Raw genomic sequence first — 23,939 nt, 5'->3', positions numbered from 1 at the left:
TCTTCAAACGGTGATTTCTCCGCCGTCCGACCTCCGTTTTGCTCACCGTCGGTCCCGTTGGATTGCTCTCCTCACGATCTACAAATCTGCAAAATTTCACAGCAAACGGCCACCGTCGGAAATTACTGTTCCGGCGACGGTTGCCGGTGACGTGGCGGCCGCCGGAAAGTACTGTTCCGGCGAGTACCCCGAAAATTCCGGCCAGCTCCAGTCCGCAGTGTTCGACCTCCTGAACCCAAATCCGACTTCCGTTTCCACCAATTCGCGACGGTTTGGGAGAATTGCGGAGCCGAAACCCGAAAAGCTTCCCGATAAAATTCCGACCCCGTCGGGTACGATCATCGGAAATTAAGACCGGATCTGTGATTAGCATCACTCGAGCTTCGATTCGGTATATAATTCGTAAATTTTAGTTATCGTTTGGTGTTCGCTCCCCGGGTACCCATTTGGGGATTACCCGAATAAAATATTAATATTTGTGGTTTTGGTACTGTGGATGTTTTAGGTGCACGTGCAAGTAGCGGAGTCGATCCTGCGGAGGATCTTGATTGAGATACGTGCACAAGGTGAGTGACCCACCTTCAAATTAATTTTGGGGAATTTAATTGATGAATATATTATGTGTGAATTAAATATTTGGAATTTAATTTCTATGTGCCAAATATTTATTGGATTTATTGTAGAATTATTTATGAATTTATTGGATTTAAGAAAATGCGAATTCTACAAATTTATGCCGTGTGGAATTATTTTATGGTTTTGAGGATTTTGAAATTGGTGTGGTTTTAATGGTAAATTGGGCACGATTTGAATTTCAAATATTTCAAGGAAAATATTTGGTTATGTTGGTGATTTCAATTTTTATAAAATATGCCCATGAAATATTATGAGATTTGATTATGAGATTTTGAGAATTATTTATGCTTGGAAAAAATGTGGATATTTGAATTGATGGATTTGGGAGTTGGTGGATTTGAAAATCATGGGATTTATGGTATTAATTATAAGGAAATTGTGGAGAATTTCCCGGTTCAAGCGGATGGATTATGCCCGCTATGTTTATGAAAAATGTGAAATTTGTTTTATAATTTAAATTGTGGATTTTATGATTTTTAGATGCACCGTGCACGTACTGGTGTTCTGATTATGTGATATGGTATATGTGATATGGATATTGTGCACACGGATATGATTAGCGCGCAGGTGGGTGTGAGTAGCGCGCGGTTGATATTATGAGGGTGTCCTGTGGATGCCATCGGAGAGGGCGGCCACCCCCCATTGGCCGGGACACCAGGTTAGCAGCGGCGCAGTGGGACGCCACGCGACCGTATGCCGGTTTCTTTCTATAACCTCCTGTCTGGCGGTACCTTGGGACGCTGGGTACTGTTGGCGCCACTGGTATATAGTGGGTGCATCAAATGATTTTCAGAACTGTGTTTTAAAAATAAAATGTTTGGAAACTGTATTGGAATTAAAAATATAATATTACTGTTCTGGTATTTAATTAATGTCTTGGTTTTCGGGAAATATGAATAAAGGGTTTTGTGAAAATGTTTTAAAAGGGGAACCTTTCCAACTGAGAGAATTGTAAGGGTTTTGAGAGACATTATTATTTCCAAATAATTATTATTTATATACCTATTACCGTGGTATGATAGTGTAGAGTAGTAGGGTCGCTCACTGAGATGATTAGCATCTCACACTCTTAAATTTCGTTCCTCTAGGTACCAGGTAGTCGGTGTTCACTCGGAGCGGACTCGATCTTCCTCGCTGTATTTGTTCGCGCAGTACCTTGTTCTTCTTTTACTGCAGTTGTAATATTTCGTTCACTTTTGCTGTATTCTGTATTTTGTAGTACTTCATAAAGCTCTGTATACTGTATGGGACACTTATGTATTTGTATTGCACTGGATTACTGTATTTTTATTTTGGAGTGCTGAAATTTGTGGAACCAGTTCGTAGTACTGTGGGAGGAATAAGGGAACAATTATAGAAGTGTGTTTTCAGTGCAGGAAATTTTGTGGTAAGTCCATCCCTTAGGGGAGGTTCTGCCGGATCTTCCACAGAAGGGTCCGGTAGGGTTTCCCTGGGATCAGGGCTTGTCTAGGGTTCCGGTGGGGAACTTTGGACGGGTCCTGACAGTTGGTATCAGAGAATAGGTTCTTGTAATCCTAAGGGACTGTGCATTGCTGTACAGCCCATCCGTAAATTCCTTCCTTTTGTAATCGTGCTTAAGTGTCCCTGTTTCTAAACTCTTGTTTGTTTCTTCAGTAATCGATTACGATGAGTCGGCGGGACACACGTAGAACTCGGGAACGCTCGGCTGAGAGTTCCGGGAGTCGATCAAGCCTTAGAGATCTGGTCTCTCAGCTAACTAGAGCCTTAGGAGGTTCAAGCTCTAGTAACCGATCCGTGGATCAGGCTCGACGTTTAGGAGCCGTGGAGTTCGATGGAAGCCAAGGCCCAGCTGCAGCCTTGAAGTGGCTATCCAGCATGGAGAAAATCTTGGAAGAGGGAATGCAGTGCCCCGATGAGGATATGGTGAGGATTTCTGGGTTCATGTTAGAGGGAGACGCCCGGAAGTGGTGGCAAATGGAGAAGACCCGCAGAAGGCATACGTGGGACCAGTTCAAGATTGCCTTCTCTACTGAGTTCTGTCCTCCTGCCTACCGTGAGGCGAGAAGGAGAGAGTTCGAGGGACTGCGCCAGGGAAACATGACGGTGACAGAGTACGAGAGGAGGTTCCGGGAGCTGTCAGAGTTCTGCATGCACTTGATTCCCGACGATCACGCGAAGAAGGTGAGGTTCATAGACGGGTTGAACGAGAGCATCGGCTACACCCTTTCTGGGTCAGTACACCCCACCTATCAGTCCGCCAGGGATGCAGCGCTCGAGCTAGAGAGACAGGCGGAGATACACAAACCCTCGAGGCGCAGACCGTTCGAAGGTTCGTATAGCGGGGTACCTCGACAGGGGGCATCTAAGAAGAGTCATAGTTCAGGCTCAGACAGTGGTGGGTTCAGCCCTCGAGGCAGATTTCAGAGGAGAGGCGGCTATCGTATGCCCCAACCAGCGCGCCATTCCATCAGCGGCGGCACGAGCTCATATCAGCACTCTGGGTTTAGCCCCAAGCCATTCTGCAGACGTTGCAATAGAGCACACCATGGGATTTGCCAGTTTGAGGGTGTGTGCTTTCAGTGTGGACAGGCGGGACATATTAAGAGAAATTGCCCTTATGGAGAGGCGGGAGTGTTAGGGGCGAGCCCACCATCACATCAGGCCAGTGGATCGCGGGGTCAGAGTTCCCGAGGGAGTTATGCAGTAGGAGGTTCATCGGGATCAGTCCCACAGCCTGTTGGACCGAGCAGGGGTAGAGGACGGAGGCCCCAGCAGACAGGGCAGGGTCGAGTGTTTGCGATGACGCAGCAGGAGGCCCTAGCTACACCGGACGTCGTGGCAGGTACGTTGAATATACTTGGTAATGATGCATTAGTACTTATAGACCCGGGAGCAACACATTCATTTATCTCCAAGGAATTCGTCACTCGGGTCGGTATGACCCCTACTTCTTTAGAATGTCTAGTAGAGATAGCCACTCCTGCAGGAGAATCCTTGTGGCCTAGCCAGTTAATCAAGGAATGTTTCTTCTGCATCGAAGATCAAGTGATGGAGGCGGACTTGATCCTGTTGGATCTGTCCGGACTTGATGTAATTTTGGGCATGGATTGGTTGGCAAGGAACCATGCATCTGTAGACTGTTTCAGCAAGGAAGTTACATTCAGGAGGCCAGGGTTGCCAGAAGTAGTATTCCGTGGAGGAGTTGGAAGGCCCTTACCGAGGTTGATATCTACCTTTACCGCCAAGAAGCTACTGAATAAAGGTTGCCAGGGGTATTTGGCTCATGTGATAGATACCCGAGTAAGTGGGGTCAGGTTGGAAGACATGCCCGTTGTGAGGGATTTCCCGGACGTGTTTCCTAAGGAGTTACCAGGATTGCCTCCGGAAAGGGAAGTTGACTTTCCCATTGAATTGATTCCAGGCACCGTGCCTATTTCTCTACCACCGTATCGGATGGCTCCAGCGGAGTTAAGGGAGCTAAAGGTCCAGTTGCAAGATTTGGTAGATAAGGGGTTTATTAGACCAAGTATATCGCCGTGGGGAGCCCCAGTTTTGTTTGTAAAGAAAAAGGATGGTAGTCTAAGGCTGTGTATAGACTACCGACAACTTAATAAGGTCACCATTCCTAATCGCTATCCGTTGCCAAGGATAGATGATCTATTCGACCAACTCCAAGGTGCCAAGGTGTTCTCCAAGATCGACTTGAGGTCGGGATACCATCAGTTAAGGATCCGAGAGTCGGACATTCCTAAGACTGCCTTTAGGACGAGGTACGGACATTATGAATTCCTAGTGATGTCGTTCGGACTCACCAATGCCCCAGCAGCTTTCATGGACTTGATGAATAGGGTGTTTCGTCCGTACTTGGATCGTTTTGTCATTGTATTTATCGATGACATTCTGATCTATTCAAGGAGCCAAGAAGAGCACGTGAGGCATTTGAAGAGAGTGCTCCAAACTTTAAGGCAGCATCAGCTATATGCTAAATTCGACAAGTGTGAATTCTGGTTGAATCAAGTGGGTTTTCTCGGACATATCGTGTCGGCAGAAGGTATCTATGTGGACCCTGATAAGGTAAAGGCAGTGTTGAGTTGGGAGCGCCCTACCACTGTGAGGGAGGTACGAAGTTTTCTTGGATTAGCGGGTTACTACCGTCGTTTTATTGAAGGGTTTTCAAGGATTGCCGGGCCGCTTCATAGATTGACCCGAAAGAATGTTGAATTTAGTTGGACGGACAGGTGTGAACAGAGTTTTCAGGAGTTGAAGCAAAAGTTGACATCCGCACCTGTTTTAACTTTACCTGATGGGAATGAAGGTTTTGAAGTTTATTGTGATGCATCCCATCAAGGGTTGGGTTGCGTGCTAATGCAGAATCAAAGGGTGGTAGCGTATGCATCTCGGCAATTGAAGCAGCACGAACAGAATTACCCTACGCACGACTTAGAATTGGCGGCGGTAGTCTTTGCTCTAAAGAAGTGGAGGCACTACTTGTATGGGGCCACGTGCCAAATCTATACCGACCACAAGAGCCTCAAGTATATTTTCACTCAGAAGGAGTTAAATATGAGGCAAAGGCGATGGATGGAGTTGTTAAAGGATTATGACTGTGTGATTGACTATCACCCGGGTAAGGCAAATGTAGTGGCAGATGCTTTGAGTAGGAAGGCTACTGGATCCCTTGCTCACATCCAAGTCATCCAACTACCTCTCATGGTGGAGTTGAAGAAGATGGGGGTGTTAATGCATATGCATCCTTCAGGAGTTCTCATGGCTAGCTTCCAAGTACGACCGGTGTTGGTGGATCGTATAGTAGAGACCCAAATGGAAGATCCTAAGTTGAGGACAATTAAGGGCAAGGTACAAGAAGGTCTTGATCCGGAATTTTCCATAAGGAGGGATGGAGCCCTCGTGTATAAAGGACGACTTTGCGTTCCGGATATCCCAGGACTCAAGAAGGAGATTTTGGAGGAGGCGCATAGCTCGATGTATGCGATGCATCCTGGGAGTACCAAGATGTATCGGACGCTTGTTAAGTATTATTGGTGGATTGGTATGAAGAGAGAAGTGGCAGACTTTGTATCAAAGTGTTTGATTTGTCAACAAGTGAAAGCAGAAAGACAGAAGCCTTCGGGACTACTCCAACCTTTACCGATTCCCGTGTGGAAGTGGGAAGAACTCAACATGGACTTCGTATTCAAGCTTCCTTCCACACCTAGAAGGTACGACGGCATTTGGGTAATCATTGATCGTCTCACCAAGTCGGCACACTTCCTACCGGTACGAGAACGTTTTTCGCCCGAGAAGTTAGCCCAGTTGTTCGTGCAACGCATTGTAAGTCTTCATGGAGTACCGTTAGCCATCGTCTCCGATCGAGATCCGCGCTTTACTTCACGACTATGGCGGAAGTTGGCTGATGCACTAGGAGCAAGACTTAACTACAGCACCGCTTTTCACCCACAATCTGATGGACAAGCAGAGCGCACAATCCAGACATTAGAAGACATGCTAAGGTCTTGCATTATGCAATTTAGCGGTAGCTGGGATGAACAACTGCCACTGATAGAGTTTGTCTACAACAACAGTTATCAAGCGAGTACTGGAATGTCCCCGTATGAAGCTTTATATGGGAGGCAGTGTCGGACACCTTTGTGTTGGAGTGAGGTAGGAGAAGAGAGGCTCCTTGCAACAACTAATGCGGTCGGATCTGAGTATTTAAGGATGACCTTGGACAAGGTGAAGATCATTAGGGATCGATTGAAGGTTGCCCAAGATAGACAGAAGAGTTACGCCGATGTGCGTAGAAAGGATTTGGAATTCGAGGTAGGAGATTGGGTATTCCTAAAACTATCTCCATGGAAAGGAGTAGTACGTTTTGGACGACGAGGTAAGTTGGGTCCTCGTTATATTGGGCCTTACGAGGTTACGGAGAGGATTGGCCCGGTGGCGTATAGGTTGGCGTTACCGGAAGAGCTAGCTCGAGTACACAACGTGTTTCATGTGTCGATGCTACGGAAGTATATTGCAGACCCTTCGCACGTACTCGAGAGTCCGGATATAGAGATAAGGGAAGATCTTTCGTATGTGGAGCAGCCAGTACAGATTTTGGATCGCGAGGAACGCACGCTACGCAACAAGACTATTCCTCTAGTTAAGGTCTTATGGCGGAACCACTTGGTCGAGGAAGCAACGTGGGAACCCGAAGCACAGATGCGTGAGCAGTACCCGTATCTGTTCCAGTGACGTGCGGAAATTTCGAGGACGAAATTTTTGTAAGGGGGGAAGGCTGTAACACCCCGTCCCGAATCGCACCGGAATCCGTGCACGTTGACCGAGGTTGACCGTTGACCGTTGACCGAAGGGGTCAAAGTTGACTTTTTGACTCGGTGGGAATTTCGAGTTGACCAGGGTACCGTGGCGAAGTGCATGACGCCCTGAGTTCGTAGACTAGTAGCACGTCGAAAACGGAGCTACGGTTTGAAAGTTATGGGCAAAACAAGTTGAAGTGTAAACTGTCTAAAAGGTGCCGGGAGTTGACTTTTTCTTGTGATGTAATTGTGAGTTGACTCTTGTATGGTTGTAAAGTACTCGTCGATACGAGTTCATAGACTAGCGGCACGCTTAAATCGGACATCCGGTTAAAAAGTTATGGACGTTTGAAGTTTACCGGATACCGTATTATTTTAATGTTTTTGGGTCGTGAACAGTGAAATGCCACGTGTCAGCTTCTGAGTGGTCCACGTGGCATGAACAGTGTCACACAGGGTTTTAATTTTGAAAAAACTCTCGGGGAAGAGAGAGAAAGAGAGAGAAGAGAGAGAAAGAGAGAGAGAGGAGAGAGAAAGAGAGAAAGAGGACCCGCCGGCCGCCGGCCATTTTCACGTTTTTCCGGCCTAGTTACTGTACACGCGCCGGCCAGCCAGATTGCCCACCTCATTTCCGGCAAAACCTCCAAATTTCACGGCGAACGGCCGCCGGACGCGCCCGGATCGGACGTCCGAAGTTTGGCGGCGATTTTTCCCCTCCACCGCCGGCCACCGCGAATTGGCACTATTCCGGCCGATAAACAGTACACGCGCCTGACAGCCTTGATCCTCTCCTCAAGTCCGGCCTACCCACCAAAAATCACGACCATCGGACCACCGACGCGCCGGGATCGGAGCGTTTTCCGGCGAGGGGTCGAAAATCTTCAAACGGTGATTTCTCCGCCGTCCGACCTCCGTTTTGCTCACCGTCGGTCCCGTTGGATTGCTCTCCTCACGATCTACAAATCTGCAAAATTTCACAGCAAACGGCCACCGTCGGAAATTACTGTTCCGGCGACGGTTGCCGGTGACGTGGCGGCCGCCGGAAAGTACTGTTCCGGCGAGTACCCCGAAAATTCCGGCCAGCTCCAGTCCGCAGTGTTCGACCTCCTGAACCCAAATCCGACTTCCGTTTCCACCAATTCGCGACGGTTTGGGAGAATTGCGGAGCCGAAACCCGAAAAGCTTCCCGATAAAATTCCGACCCCGTCGGGTACGATCATCGGAAATTAAGACCGGATCTGTGATTAGCATCACTCGAGCTTCGATTCGGTATATAATTCGTAAATTTTAGTTATCGTTTGGTGTTCGCTCCCCGGGTACCCATTTGGGGATTACCCGAATAAAATATTAATATTTGTGGTTTTGGTACTGTGGATGTTTTAGGTGCACGTGCAAGTAGCGGAGTCGATCCTGCGGAGGATCTTGATTGAGATACGTGCACAAGGTGAGTGACCCACCTTCAAATTAATTTTGGGGAATTTAATTGATGAATATATTATGTGTGAATTAAATATTTGGAATTTAATTTCTATGTGCCAAATATTTATTGGATTTATTGTAGAATTATTTATGAATTTATTGGATTTAAGAAAATGCGAATTCTACAAATTTATGCCGTGTGGAATTATTTTATGGTTTTGAGGATTTTGAAATTGGTGTGGTTTTAATGGTAAATTGGGCACGATTTGAATTTCAAATATTTCAAGGAAAATATTTGGTTATGTTGGTGATTTCAATTTTTATAAAATATGCCCATGAAATATTATGAGATTTGATTATGAGATTTTGAGAATTATTTATGCTTGGAAAAAATGTGGATATTTGAATTGATGGATTTGGGAGTTGGTGGATTTGAAAATCATGGGATTTATGGTATTAATTATAAGGAAATTGTGGAGAATTTCCCGGTTCAAGCGGATGGATTATGCCCGCTATGTTTATGAAAAATGTGAAATTTGTTTTATAATTTAAATTGTGGATTTTATGATTTTTAGATGCACCGTGCACGTACTGGTGTTCTGATTATGTGATATGGTATATGTGATATGGATATTGTGCACACGGATATGATTAGCGCGCAGGTGGGTGTGAGTAGCGCGCGGTTGATATTATGAGGGTGTCCTGTGGATGCCATCGGAGAGGGCGGCCACCCCCCATTGGCCGGGACACCAGGTTAGCAGCGGCGCAGTGGGACGCCACGCGACCGTATGCCGGTTTCTTTCTATAACCTCCTGTCTGGCGGTACCTTGGGACGCTGGGTACTGTTGGCGCCACTGGTATATAGTGGGTGCATCAAATGATTTTCAGAACTGTGTTTTAAAAATAAAATGTTTGGAAACTGTATTGGAATTAAAAATATAATATTACTGTTCTGGTATTTAATTAATGTCTTGGTTTTCGGGAAATATGAATAAAGGGTTTTGTGAAAATGTTTTAAAAGGGGAACCTTTCCAACTGAGAGAATTGTAAGGGTTTTGAGAGACATTATTATTTCCAAATAATTATTATTTATATACCTATTACCGTGGTATGATAGTGTAGAGTAGTAGGGTCGCTCACTGAGATGATTAGCATCTCACACTCTTAAATTTCGTTCCTCTAGGTACCAGGTAGTCGGTGTTCACTCGGAGCGGACTCGATCTTCCTCGCTGTATTTGTTCGCGCAGTACCTTGTTCTTCTTTTACTGCAGTTGTAATATTTCGTTCACTTTTGCTGTATTCTGTATTTTGTAGTACTTCATAAAGCTCTGTATACTGTATGGGACACTTATGTATTTGTATTGCACTGGATTACTGTATTTTTATTTTGGAGTGCTGAAATTTGTGGAACCAGTTCGTAGTACTGTGGGAGGAATAAGGGAACAATTATAGAAGTGTGTTTTCAGTGCAGGAAATTTTGTGGTAAGTCCATCCCTTAGGGGAGGTTCTGCCGGATCTTCCACAGAAGGGTCCGGTAGGGTTTCCCTGGGATCAGGGCTTGTCTAGGGTTCCGGTGGGGAACTTTGGACGGGTCCTGACAGTATGTGTTCTATCTAATATACATATTTTGCTGGTTTCATCACATTTGACTGTTATTTCTAAATTATGATTATATTTTTTATTATCCAGCATTAAATTTATATTTCAGTTGGTTAATGATATTTTAAATTCTTTAATTATGAAATGTTTTTTCCTATAATATTATTTTGAAGTACAAGTTGGATTTTGTAAAATGGTTTTAAAGAGGAGAACTTTTCAAAAAAGTGAAAGTGAGGTCTCAAGTAAAAATCTAAATGACTATTTATATTAGTAATTTATTCCACTTATTTAGCTTGTCTCATATAGGTCTCCGTTGACAGGTTACACACACTATGCCTAGCATCTCCATCATCTTCCTAGTATATCGCTTATATCTTATTCATCGTTGTTAATTCCATTGTTGATGTATTTCTGTTTCGTGTAATTCTGCATGATTTCTCATTTATGTTGTCTTTTATTTATTCTTAAACTTTTACATCTTTTAGATTACTCTGGTGGACTGACCTAATATGTATGAATTTTTATTTTATTTCTCTTTGTTTGGATTTGTTGGAACCTTTGAGTTGATATTGTTGATTTACGAAAAAAAATTTAGAGGTATTATTGACATTCTACTTGTATTGTTAGGTTGCATCCACTTTACGAAGACGTCCCACTAGACTTTTTGGTACTGGTTGGGTGGAGTTTCCCTAGGCAAGACTACTTTAGTTGTCCAGGAAAGGCTTCAGAGTCGATCTTGTCAAATACCCATATCATAAATATATGAAATAATACACAAATATTTAAAGAAAATTGAAAATATCAAAAACGGAAGACATACATAGAACGACAAGCTTAGGGTGAAGAGAGACATATTACTACTTACCTATTTTAAGTTCTCCACTAATATTCATTCATATTAGTACTTGTGTCCCCAGTGTTGCTAAATGAAGTATGGTGAAAGGTATGCTGCCAATGCCAACAGAGAAACATGCAGGATCTACCACAAAAGAGAATGAGTGGGAAGGGTTGTAATGATTGAATACATGCTTCTTGACTACCAAACTGCCTGAGGGAGTAAGATCCATTGATTGACTTTGAATGTTGTCATTAGAAAAGAAGCCACTATTAGACTCAAAACCTTCCATTTCTTCCATTTTGTTTTCATTCTTTCTTTCTTCATCACAAATGTCCTTTTTTGAAGAGTTACTGTACACTCCACTTAGATGCCCATTACAAGCACAAGGACATGTATGTTTTATGTAATCAACCTCTTTACAATGACCATACTGTCTAGGCTTCACTTCTTTTAATCATAAACTGGTTGTACATTTTGTTTTTGCCATTTTTTGATCCCTTATAATTTTATCCGTATGTTGTTTGACATCAACATTTTCATTACTGTGCTTATGCTTCAAGAATAACTCTTCAATTCAGTTAGCCAAGCTAGATATTTATTTCTTGCACACCATGTATCCTTTATTTGTTTTCAACTAATAAAACAAATTTTGCCACAATCAACACTCAAAGATCCATAACTCAAAGAAAGGTCTAGTTATTAATTTGTGGAATTCTAGTAAGTGGGAGGTGTGGACTACTAGGAATATATAGAAGTATGTTTTCTATGCATGACTAAATTTGAGGAAGTTTACTTTATAGGAAAGATGTTGTCGGATTTTTGTTGAATTTCCTATGAATTTTTCTCTAATTAGGACCTTTATAAGGGTTTTGTTAGGGAACTCTAAGAGGGGTTTCAACACTATCATATTGCGGTGGTAAAATTGACTAATGGCTTCTTATATGCATTTACCTTGTGTATTGAATTAAATGCAAAAACATCACCAAAATAGGTATAATCAAAACATGCCATGGAGTCCGTCCAAAATAAGTATGCAAGCCTCATATCCTCATTAATGATATATCTACAAGAGAAATTCGGATCCTACTTGGTTGTCTTCTTCAAGTATATAAAGGTTATCTCTAAATTAGTGTACATTATCTCACTACGATGTTCTACACATATTTTAATTTGCAAATTTTTCCTTGTGAATCCTAAATTGTCATAGGACTCTTTTTGATTGACCATATAGTCCATGATTTGACTTGTTTTAACCCCTACCTTACCCATTGACTTAAACAATGCTACATATTGTTGCTTAACAGATCAATTGGATTAAATAAATGATATCTTACTATGTGATGCGAGCTCATGTGTGTGTTCTATGACAAATTCTTTAACAATCTGCTTCCCCTTGGTCTTGTTATAGTTCACATGAAATGCAGCTTTGCATCCTTGTCTTGTTAATGCCTTTGCTTCTTGCTTCCTATCACCATTTTCTAGCCACTTCGTTGATGTGTAACCTTGCTTCTAACATACCCACCTTCTCAATTGAACCGTACCATTTTTGCTGCTCCTTAAATTGTTTTTCCTAATATTGAACCCCAATACTTTGAAACATGTACTATAAAAATCTTATGCCTCATTAAGAGATCCAACTTCCTGAGTCAACATATGTTATGTTGTCAAATAATCATATCTTATGTCATTTCTAAACTCTAAAATAGGTGAAGTATTTTCCTTTCCTTGTTTGAAGGGGTTTTCATCCTCTAACTCTTTTTCGTTATTGTGATCACTAGATGTAAGATAGAAAGAAAGCTCATAAGAAGCATAACTTGATGCTCTAAAGTCACAATCAATATCATTAATACTAACACCATAGTAGGTAGCTCCTTTTTTGTTTAAATCAACATTCTATTTTCTACTCAACCTTCTCACCCATCATCGTTTATGTTTCTACAATGTAAATAAATATATATTAGTAATTTTTTATGACTTTTCCTGATACTATAGTTTATCATATATATTGTTTTGATCGAAACAAATATATATATTGGTAAAAAATTCAACGATTTTAGATCAAATCAGAATATTATTTTTAAAGCATAAAACAAAGACGCAAATATAGTAATGGTGGAGTCACATAATGATAACAAATGTTACTTTCAATTAAAGTGGTCAACCAAATATATATAAAAAAACAATTTTATGGGTTAGTGAAGGATCATTACCTTATACATTTGTTAAGAGTAGATTAGATCCTTAAATAGTTTAAAGAAATAACAATATGGCCCATCAGCATAATAGTTTATTGGTTGACTACCTTGTATACTTGTTAAAAGTAGGTTAGTACCTTGAATAGGTTGAGGAAACTAACAAAATGGCCCATCACATTAATTTTTATTATACAAATACTCGTAAAATAAGATATTTCAACTCTTATGGAAAAAAAGAAGAAAAAAAAGCACAATTTAAACAAGTTTTTAATTGGCGTTTTTTAAATCAAATCAAATTATAAAATGAAATAGATATTTACTTGGTTTCGATTATGAACATAATGCAATCTCTTCTTTGATTAAAATGTAGTATGAAGTTTTGGAAGATGTTTTCAAGAAAATAAGGTTCAAGGTGGTTCAGATTTATTCATCCACTTCTAAAGCTCCAAAAAAATGCTTGTGCTATTTTTTGAAGCATAAAAAAATTATAATTGGCAATTAACACACTTACATAAGGTAGGTGAAGGTAATAGGTGGTCATAAATGCTCATTGGTATGAGAATTTAAATTGTAATTGGCAATTAACACACCTGCATATGATAGGTGAAGGTAATAGGTCATCATAAACATTCATTGGTATGGGAATTTAAATTTTGTACAAATAAATCCTAAAGTAAAGAGATCACTTCGTTCCACTTCTGAAAGTCTAAGCACTTGTACAAGTAAGTACTGGTAGTCATAAGTGCTCATGGGTGTATTAATTAAATAAGTAATTAATATCATTTTTTTTTTTTTACATATAAACCCTAAATAAAAGACAATAAATTCCTTCAAACATTACTTTATTGATAATATATATTACATACAATACTATTTAATGAGTATTTTACTAGGTAAGCTTTTATAATAACATACTAACAAAATTTGTATAAAAAATAATTATTCCATTAATAAAATAAAAATTTCTACATAAGTATTAATTTTATTTAACATATTACAAACTAAGTGGCAGTAAATTTTATAATAGGACTATAGTTTTTGTTATTTGACCACGAAATAAATAACATACCATGAATTCTATAGCAGAACTCTAATTTTTGTAACGGAATGAAAATTTTTGTCACGTGTACATAAAATGAGTAACATGCCACGAATAAAGTAACATAACCATAATTTTTGCAACAAAGCTGTAAGTTTTGTAACATAATCACAAAATATGATAAAATGGGTAACATACCATGAATTAAGTAACATAATCACAATTTTCGTAATAGAGTTATAAATTTCATAACATGATAAAAAAAATATGTAACGTACCATAAATTCAGTAACATGAACACAATTTTCATAATAGAACCATAATTTTTGTAACATGACCAAAATGCATAATATACCACAAACTCAGTAACATGACAATAATTGTTATAACAAAGCTATAATTTTTATAACATGACCACAAAATGGGTATCATGAATTCAGTAACACTGTCACAATTTTTATAACAACAATATAATTTTCTTAATATAACCACAAAATAGGTACCATACAACCAACTCAGCAGTATAACCACAATTTTCTTAATAGCGTTATAAATTTTGTAATATGATTATAGAATAAATATCCAAATTCAGCAACATGACTATAATTATCATAACAACATCATAATTTTCATAACATGACCACAAATTAGGTAACATACTATTAATTCAGTAACATGACTACAATTATCATAACAACAGTATAATTTTCATAATATGACTATAGATTAGGCAATAAACCACTAGCTCAATAACATGATTACAATTTTTGTAATAAGATCATAATTTTTGTAACATGATCACAAAATGCATAGCATACCAAAAGCTCAGAAACATGATACAATGTTTGTGACATGAACACAAAATGAATAACATGCCATGAATTAAGTAATATGACCATAATTTTCATAATAAAACCATGATTTTGGTAATATGATCACAAAATAGCAACAAAGTACAAATTTAGTAACATAACTACAATTTTCGTAACATGGCCATATAATGTATAACATACCACAAACTTAGTAGTATAACCACAATTTTTGTAACACCACCATAATTTTCCTCATATGACCACAAAATAGGTACCATACCATGAACCCAGTAACATCACCATAATATTTATAATAGGACCATGATTCGTAACATGATTAAAAAATACATAATATATTACAAACTCAGTAAATGAATACAATTTTCATAAAATTACTATAATGTTGGTAACATGGCCATAAAATAAGTAATATACTATGAATTCAATACAACATGACTATTATTTTTGTACAAGGACCATGACATTCATAGAATGATCACAAAATGAGTAATATAGCATGAATTCAGTAACATAACTATAATTTTTGTAACAACATCATAATGTTCATAAAGTGACTACAAAATATATAACATACCCTAAACTGGGTAATATAACCACAATTTTCTCAACAAGATAATTTTCGTAATATGATTACAAAATGTGGAGTATAATGAATTCAGTAACGTGATCATAATTTTTTGTAAAAGTATCCCAATTTTCATAATATGACCACAAAATAAGTAAGATACCATGATTTTAGTAACATGGTCACAATTTTCATAACAGGATTACAATGTTTGTAACATAACCATAAAATCGATAACATATCTTAAACTTGGTAACATGATCACAATTTTCATAATAAGACCATAATTTTCAAAATATGACCACAAATCAGAAATATCCCACAAACTCAATAACATAACCAAATTTTTTGTAAGAATACCATAATCTTCATAACTTAACCACAAAATGAGTAACATATTACAACCTTAATAACACGACCACAATTTTCATAATAGCGCCATAATTTTCATAACATAATCATAAAATATGTAACATACCATGAACCTAGTTATATAGCCATGATTTTTGTAACAATATCATAATTTTTGTAGTATGATTACAAAATAGGTAAAATACCACAAATTAAATAACAAGACGGCAAAATAGGTAACATGGCAAAAGTTAATATGACCTAATTATATTTTAAATATTTTTTTTTAATAAATATAAACTATTTATCTTATACTATAATTAATATTTGACTTTTTGATAGTTTAACAACATTTAGTTAATTTATTTTGTTCTTATTATATGAAGTAAATATTAAAACATGATTTATTTTGTATTATAACTATTTGTAAATAAAGTTTGATTAAATTTCATGGCATTAATTTTTTAACTAAAACTCTTTCCAATAAACGTGATTAATAGCTTTTTTTTAAAATTAACATACTAATTTATATTAATTTAATGTAATTGAAATTATTTAATGAATATTACTTATAATAGTTTTATTAAATTTTATGTGAGGGTAAAGCCCATTGACATATTTTAAAAATTACATAATTAATTAATTAATCATTTCATATAATTGAGAATTATTCAGTGATTAATTTGAGATTATATTTTAAAAGGCTAATTAAAAAAAATCAAAATTAAAAATAGAAAAAATAAATAAATAGAATCTGTTGGGCCATAGGCCAATGACCAACCGGATAATACGTGTGACGAATGTTTGCCGAACTGGTACTGGCATTGTAGTAGATCCCTGTATATCTACCACCGATTGATATTTTTTTGTTTTTGTTTTTTGAATTACGGCAGTTTATTGATGCGATCAAGTAAAAAGATAAAAAGCATCAATTGTTTATTTTTACAGTTAACATAAATAATTAAGCATTACAATTTAATATAATTGAGAATATTCAGTTAAAATATATATAGATAAGAATATTAATTGCTATTAAATTTTGATGGGACCATTTAAAATGAATAAGAAATAAAAGCCGATGGGATATATGGTTGCCCATTATTATCAGCTCGCTATTTTGATGGGACCATTTAAAAAGAAGAAGAAATAAAAGCTCATGGGACCTGTAGTTGCCTATTACCATGTGTGGGCAATTTTGATGGGAACAATCCACAGGATAGACGATGATCAGGTACTCACTATAAATTCCAAATTTTGGATTGAGGATTTAGTATTGCAATCCTCTCTCCAATTATAAAAAATAAAAAATAAAGAATAAAATCCACAAGGTAGACTTTTCCCGGTTTCTGACTGGGACTAATTTGAATTGGACACTCTTTAGTTTGCTGATGTGCAGAGCAGAAAGAAAAGCAGCAGTTTTCCACATCCATCCATAACTTTTTGGTAAGCAGCGGTTTTACAAAGCATTGAACGGCACAGCTAGGTTTTGTAAGAAATCTAGATTTTTGTTCCTGTTCTTTGCATTGTATTCTTAACCATCTTTTTTTTTTTTTGGGGCATTTATTTTGCAAGATCCAAAATATATATCTATATATATATATATATATATTACTTTTTATTTAGCATTTTTCATTTATAATTTTGATTTTGTAAGAGAAGTTCTAATTGTATTATCAAAAGATTCTATATAATTTTATTACAAATTTATATTTTTATTTATATTTAAAATTATCATTAAGAATATTTATTAATTAAATATATTTATTTTTAGAAATAAATAATTGAATATTTTAAATGTATTCAGTGATATATGAATGAACATCTTAAATATATTTAAAAATATATAATTGAACATTTTTAAATATGAATATTTCATAAGTGTATAGAAGTATGTGATTGAATATCTTAAATACATTCAGAAATATACGATTGAATATCTCAAATACATCCAAGAGTATACGACTAAATATTTTTAGATATGAACTTTTTAAATATATTTTAGAAACATACGATCGAACATGTTTAAAGATATTCATAATTTTGAAACCAAATACTTCAATTAATATATTTTTCCAAGTCCAAATTTGTTCTAACAAAAAAAAAAAAAAATTGGTTAAATTTTCGTAATTATCAATTTCATCTAAAAGTAATGTGAAGAGTTTTGATAGAGTGGTGTGTGATTTGAAAATGGTTTGTATATATATATTTTTAGCTTAGTTAAGATTTGAATATTTTAGATATTAAAATTATTATATAAAATTATTTATATTTTTTTATATATTTATATGATAATATGTAATGAACGAAGAACAACGATAATGTATAAAACTTTTTTTAAAATTGTAAAAAAAATTCTCATTTTATAATTGTTAACACGCTCTCGTTATTTTATTTATTTATTTTCTCACTCATCTTTCTCAGAAAAAGGAAAAGAAAATAGAAAATTTATGTTGTCAATAAAATATTTCTAGCATTCTATTCCTCACTTCTATAATAAAAAAATAAAAAAAAGTCACTATCCTTGGTTTTCAAAAATGTTTCTTCCATTTTATATATCTCTAATCATTTGAATTTAATTACTGTCTTGTTGTTTGCTTTGCAGAACCCCACCACCCAACCAAAAAAAAGAAAAGAAAATAAAGTACATGTATCCTACTAGCTGTTACCACTACATACTCTCGGATCAGGTACGGTATCTAATTTAATTTCTTTTCTTCCCATATTATTGGAGTTATCAATTCTCAAAAGGGCTTGTCAATACCCGAAGATTCAAAGCCTGTTTTAAGCATCCAAGTGGTGGAAGTCGATATGAACCTGGGTAGCTGTTTTAGTGCTTTTATGGACTCCGGATAGCAAGGAATGGGTTCAACACTTTTTGAACTCAATTGAGATCACTAAGAGGTAATGAAATCAAGTCAAGGTAGAAGCAAAAGCAACCAAAGAAGCCATTTGCGCATGGAAGAGATTGTTGGTCGAATTTGTTGTATTTGCCGTTGGCTTTGCTGTATTTTGGTGATCAAGCATTTTGGTGATAACTCCCTGTATGAATCCATCCAGGTTGTCTTTAAATCGCTTGGCTTCTACTCTAGTGATTGGCCTAATCTTCATCTATATTGGATCAGCACCCCAGCGGGTAGTCGGTTAGATGGTTTCGGACAGATTCCCATCATTCCCCTTCTTTTGAAAATGATTTGACCTCAAATCAAAATTATCACCTACAGCAAAAGGGGATAAGTCAGCAACATTAAATGTAGCACTAACATTATACTCACCCGGTAAGTCAAGTTTGTAAGCATTCTCATTAATCCACTCAAAAACTTGAAATGTCCATCCCCATGTGGCATAAGCTTGGATTTTCTTTGTTTCAAAAATCTCTCATTTCTTAAGTGCAACCAAACTAAATCTCCTAGGTCAAACACTATCATAATAAATCCTGGAAATACAAGCTCATTTCAGCAAAAATCACACTTTTTAATATTAGCAAACAATCTTTCTATCCCAAGTACTTGTAAAACTAATCTAAGGTGTCCTACATGATCATCTAAGTTTCTACTATATACAAGAATATCATCAAAGCAAGCAACCATAAATTTTCCAATGAATGGATGCATGACATGGTTTATTAATCTCATAAAAGTGCTAGGTGCATTAGTTAAACCAAAAACCCCCTCTTTCATTCTAATTTGATGATACCCACTCCTAAGATCAATCTTTGAAAACATGCATGCACCATGTAATTCATCAAGCATATCATCTAATCTAGGAATTGGATGTCTATACTTAATAGTTATATTATTAATAGCTCTATAATCTACACACATGTGCCATGAACCATCTTTCTTAGGTACTAACAAAACAGAAACAGCACAGGAACTCATGCGCTCACGAATATAATCTTTGTCTAATAACTCACTTACCTGCCTTTGTAGCTCCTTTGTCTCCTCGAAATTACTCCTATATGTAGGCCTATTAGGAATTATGGCTCCCGGCATAAAATCAATTTTATGTTCAATCCCTCAAAATAGGTGGTAAATCATAAGGAATCTCCTCTGGAAAGACGTCTTCAAAATCCTGTAAAAGAGAAGTGATAGAACTTGGTAATTCAAGTTCTTCAAGATTAGCTTGATAATTTAAATACACATCTTTATAAATCATAACCAGAAATGGTTTCTTATTCAAAAAGATTAACATCACCAATGCTAAGATAATTTTTTTTATTTTTCTTCTCTTTTCTTTCTTTGTCTTTCTCTTTCTCAGCCATCTTACCTTTCCTCTCATTATCGGCTTTTTCCAATTTTTTTTCCACTCTTGGCTTTTTCCAATTTTTTTTCCACTCTTGGCTTTTTCATCCCTTTTCATCCTTTCGGCTTTCTCTCTTACTTTCTCCTCAAGTTTGAGTTTAGGATACTTACCTGGTTGGTCATGCTCGGTCTTGCCCCCTTGGATAGATGATGAAGCCGTGGGTGCCACACTAGTTCTTTTTTTGAGCTTTTCGGCCTCCCTCCTTTGTTGTATTTGAAATTGGTCTATAAATACCTCCTTAGGAGTCAATGGTTCCAGCTTGACCTTTTTACCTTTAAATCTAAAAACAATAGCATTCTCTCAACCATAATGTACAGTATCTTTATCAAATTGCCATAGTCGACCTAATAAAATATGTCCAGCATGCATAGGCACAACATCACACAAAACAACATCCACATATTTATCAATGCTGAATTTTACTTTGGCTTGTTCGTTTACTTTCATTTCACCACTATCATTAAACTATTGTAATCTATAAAGTTTAGGATGTTTAATTGTTGCTAAGTTTAATTTTTCAACCACAACATTACTAATCACATTTGCATAACTTCCACTATTAATTATCATACTACAAATGTTACCTTAGATTTCACAACGAGTGTGGAAGATGTTCTTTCTTTGTATTTGATCCTCATCTTTGTACACGGTCAAGACTCTCCTAGTCACCAAGCTCAATTCGGCATTTGACATTTAGAGTCTTGGCTTCATCTTCAATTTCTTCCTCTCTTTGCTCAGTTTCAGCCTCACTTTTTTCACTTTCGGATTCTAACTCATCATTACTTTTCAGCACCATGATTCTCCTATTCGGACATTGACTAGCAATGTGTCCTTGTCTCTAGCACTTAAAACACACAATTTCATGAGTTCTAGAAGGTTTAGTATTAGATCTACCTTCATTCCTCGGTGATGCGAATCCGTCCGAACTCGCACAACCGACAACTCACTGGGGTGCTGATCCGATACGGATGAAGACTGGGCCAATCACTAGGGCTCAAGCTAAGAGGCTTAGGGACAACCTTGCTGCATTTATCCAGGGAGTAATTCATTCTTAAGAGGGCTTGTCCATACCCAAAGATCCAAGACCTGTTTTGAGCATACAAGTGGTGGAAGTCGATACGGACCTGGGTAGCGATTTTGGTGCATTATGGAGTCCAGGCATCATGAAATGGTTCCAATGCTTCATGGATTCAATACATATGTCTAAGAGGTCATGGAATCAAATAAAGGCAGCTTTTAAGGCATCCAAAAAGGGGTTGTACGCACAACATGGAAATTTGGCCGGTTTTGCTATTTTTCTTGCTGGCTTTACTGTATTTTGCTGAGTTGGTTTTTTCTCTTTCCTCCAAGCAAGGGCAACGTGTGGGACTCCATGATAATCCTATTTAGAATCCTAAAAGGCATAAGGAAGCTGATTTGGAGCTTAAATTGGTCAAAGATTAGTCAAAGTCAACTTAGTCAAAAAGATAGTAATTTAGTTTCCTAATTTTATTTATACTTTTTGTTTTAGGAAATTACTTTTAGTTTTGTTTTTTATTTATTTCTTTGCTGAAAAAATAAGTTTAGGAAAGTAATTATTTTATTCTCTTCATTGTAAATTAATTAATTTCTAATTCAAAATAAAGGAATTAATTAATCAAAATTAGATTAGGAAAGGAGAGAGAAAATTCAGCCACATTAAGAAACAACAAGGCATGTCTGGTTTTTGCTTTAGTTTTTAGGGTTTTACTGTGTTTTCTTTTAGCCTATATAAGGACTTGTTTTTTAGGAAGAGCACAACATTAATAATAATCAGAAATTATTTTGTGAGATTGAATTTCTCTTTATTCTTTTGAACACCTAAAACACCATTAGTGAATGAGTATTTTAGTTTTGACTTATCAATAGGATATCCATCACCTATTGTGGCGTTTTCATTATATACCAAGATTTCTAATCACAGGTTGGTTAGGGGTCAAGGTAACTATTAGATACTGAAAATAATTACATCCGGACTAATATAATATGAGTTTAGGCGTAGGTCGTCCTAGGTTCGTATTATTTGGTATCAGAGCCAAATTTTGTTCATATTTGATCTATCTTTATTTTCTCTATTTTTTTTTAATCTGAAATTTTAGCATTAGGTTAATGATTCTTCTATCATCATACATGTTCTACATAAAAAAAAAAAAAAAAAAACTCATTCCTAGTTAAATTAGGTTTTCCTAGTTTTACCGTATTTTTGCTTCTGAGTTTGTTAGTTGTCTTTTATCATTGTTCTTGTTAATTTGGTTTGTGTTGATTTTTCTTTGCTGTTTTAGTCTTAAATATTTACATTCATATATTCAAAAAAAAATGCACGTTGTATTTTCTTTTGGAGGTCACAGGTTTGGTGATTATTTGGTGTTGGAATTGAAATTTTGGTGTTGATTCTTGCTAGTGCAGTTGTCTTATGTTCTGGGAGTATTAAAAAAAAAAAAACAAAACAAGGAAGAAGAAAAAGCCAAATATATAAAAAAAAAAATCGGTTTGTTGAATTTTGTGTTGAAATTTGTTGCTGGAAATTTCTTGGAGCTGCTGATTTGTTGATTATTTATTCAATATTTGGAGTTTCTGGTGAATTATTTTTGTTGCTGGATATTTGAATTTTGGGTGCTTAAATTATTTGGATTAAAATTAGATAAAGGATTTGATACAAAATTAGAATTACAAGAACAACAACCAACACTATTCCTTAATTTTGTTCGAATTGATTCTTGTTCGTGTTTGAAATTCTTTTTCTAAATTTTTATTCTTGAATCCTTGATTTCTTACCATCTGGTACAGTTCCTATTGATTCCAAAATTTTCCTTGTTATTTTACCTTCTTTTGCCTAGAAAAGCTGAAAACTAAAATTCGCCGATTCACTTGGTATTGCTTGCTTTTGCTACTGTTTTGGTGATAAGCTTAAATTAAAACATACTTGTGATCTAATTGCTGTTTTTATTAGAACTTTGAGATAATTCTTTGAGTGGAAAAAGGCAAGAGTGTGTGAGCTTAAAAGAGGGTAAAAGACGAAACTAGTGTGAAAACACGAGTGTTGAGACCTTGATTGAGTGAAACACGTGTGGGAGTGATTTTTGGTGAGAATTTATTTTATTTTGCATTATTTATACTAACATGGCAGATTCAAGGTTGAGGAAAGGAGATCCCCTACTAAGAATTAATGAAGAAGAATTCATTGGATTCCATGGTGATTCCCAAGCTAAAAGGAGTGGTGAGCAAACGGACATGAGAGCTGTAGATCTATATTAGAACAATTACAGTGGATGAATGCTCAATTTGACCACATAAATCAAAGGATGGACATAATAGAAACATCTCATGGGGGGCCGAATTTGAGGCAAGAGTTCCATGGATGTCGAGGTTGAGGTCGAGGAGGTCGTGGACGACCTAGAGAGGAGTTTGAAGAGGGAAATTTTGGAGATGATTTCGAGGAAGGAATGGATGAAATGTTTGCTGTCCAAGAGAGGTTAGGCCATGGGAGGCATAGGAGAGAGGAAGTAGATGATGATCTTGGCAACATCAAGGTAAACATACCACCTTTCATAGGGAAAAGTGACCTGGAGGCTTACTTGGAATGGGAGAAGCGAATGGAGATGATCTTTTATTGTCACAACTATTCGGAGGCCAACAAAGTTAAATTGGCAGCAATGAATTTTGGACATTATGCATTCCAATGGTGGACTAATGAGTAAAACATCCAAAGAAGAGTTAGTGATGACTTGATTACTACATGGCAACAAATGAAAGGAGCTATGAGGAAGCAATTTGTACCATCACACTATCATAGGTTGTTGCATCAAAGACTTCAATCTTTATCTCAAGGAAATAGGTCCGTGGAGGATTATTACAAG

General features: G+C 36.8%; 1 protein-coding gene across 1 annotated transcript; it reads left to right on the top strand.

Moving 5' to 3' along the window:
• Positions 1-5,184, top strand: LOC132805125 (uncharacterized; the record flags this gene model as incomplete). Its single annotated transcript, XM_060819954.1, has 3 exons — positions 1-391; positions 506-566; positions 2,272-5,184. A coding segment is annotated over exon 3 (2,901 nt), but the record flags the coding sequence as incomplete, so codon positions are not given.
• Positions 5,185-23,939: the final 18,755 nt, after the last annotated feature.

This window comes from Ziziphus jujuba, chromosome 8 (genome assembly GCF_031755915.1).
Source record: "Ziziphus jujuba cultivar Dongzao chromosome 8, ASM3175591v1".
In the NCBI taxonomy this organism is placed as follows: Eukaryota; Viridiplantae; Streptophyta; class Magnoliopsida; order Rosales; family Rhamnaceae; genus Ziziphus; species Ziziphus jujuba.
This window is presented reverse-complemented; position numbering and strand designations above follow the sequence as displayed.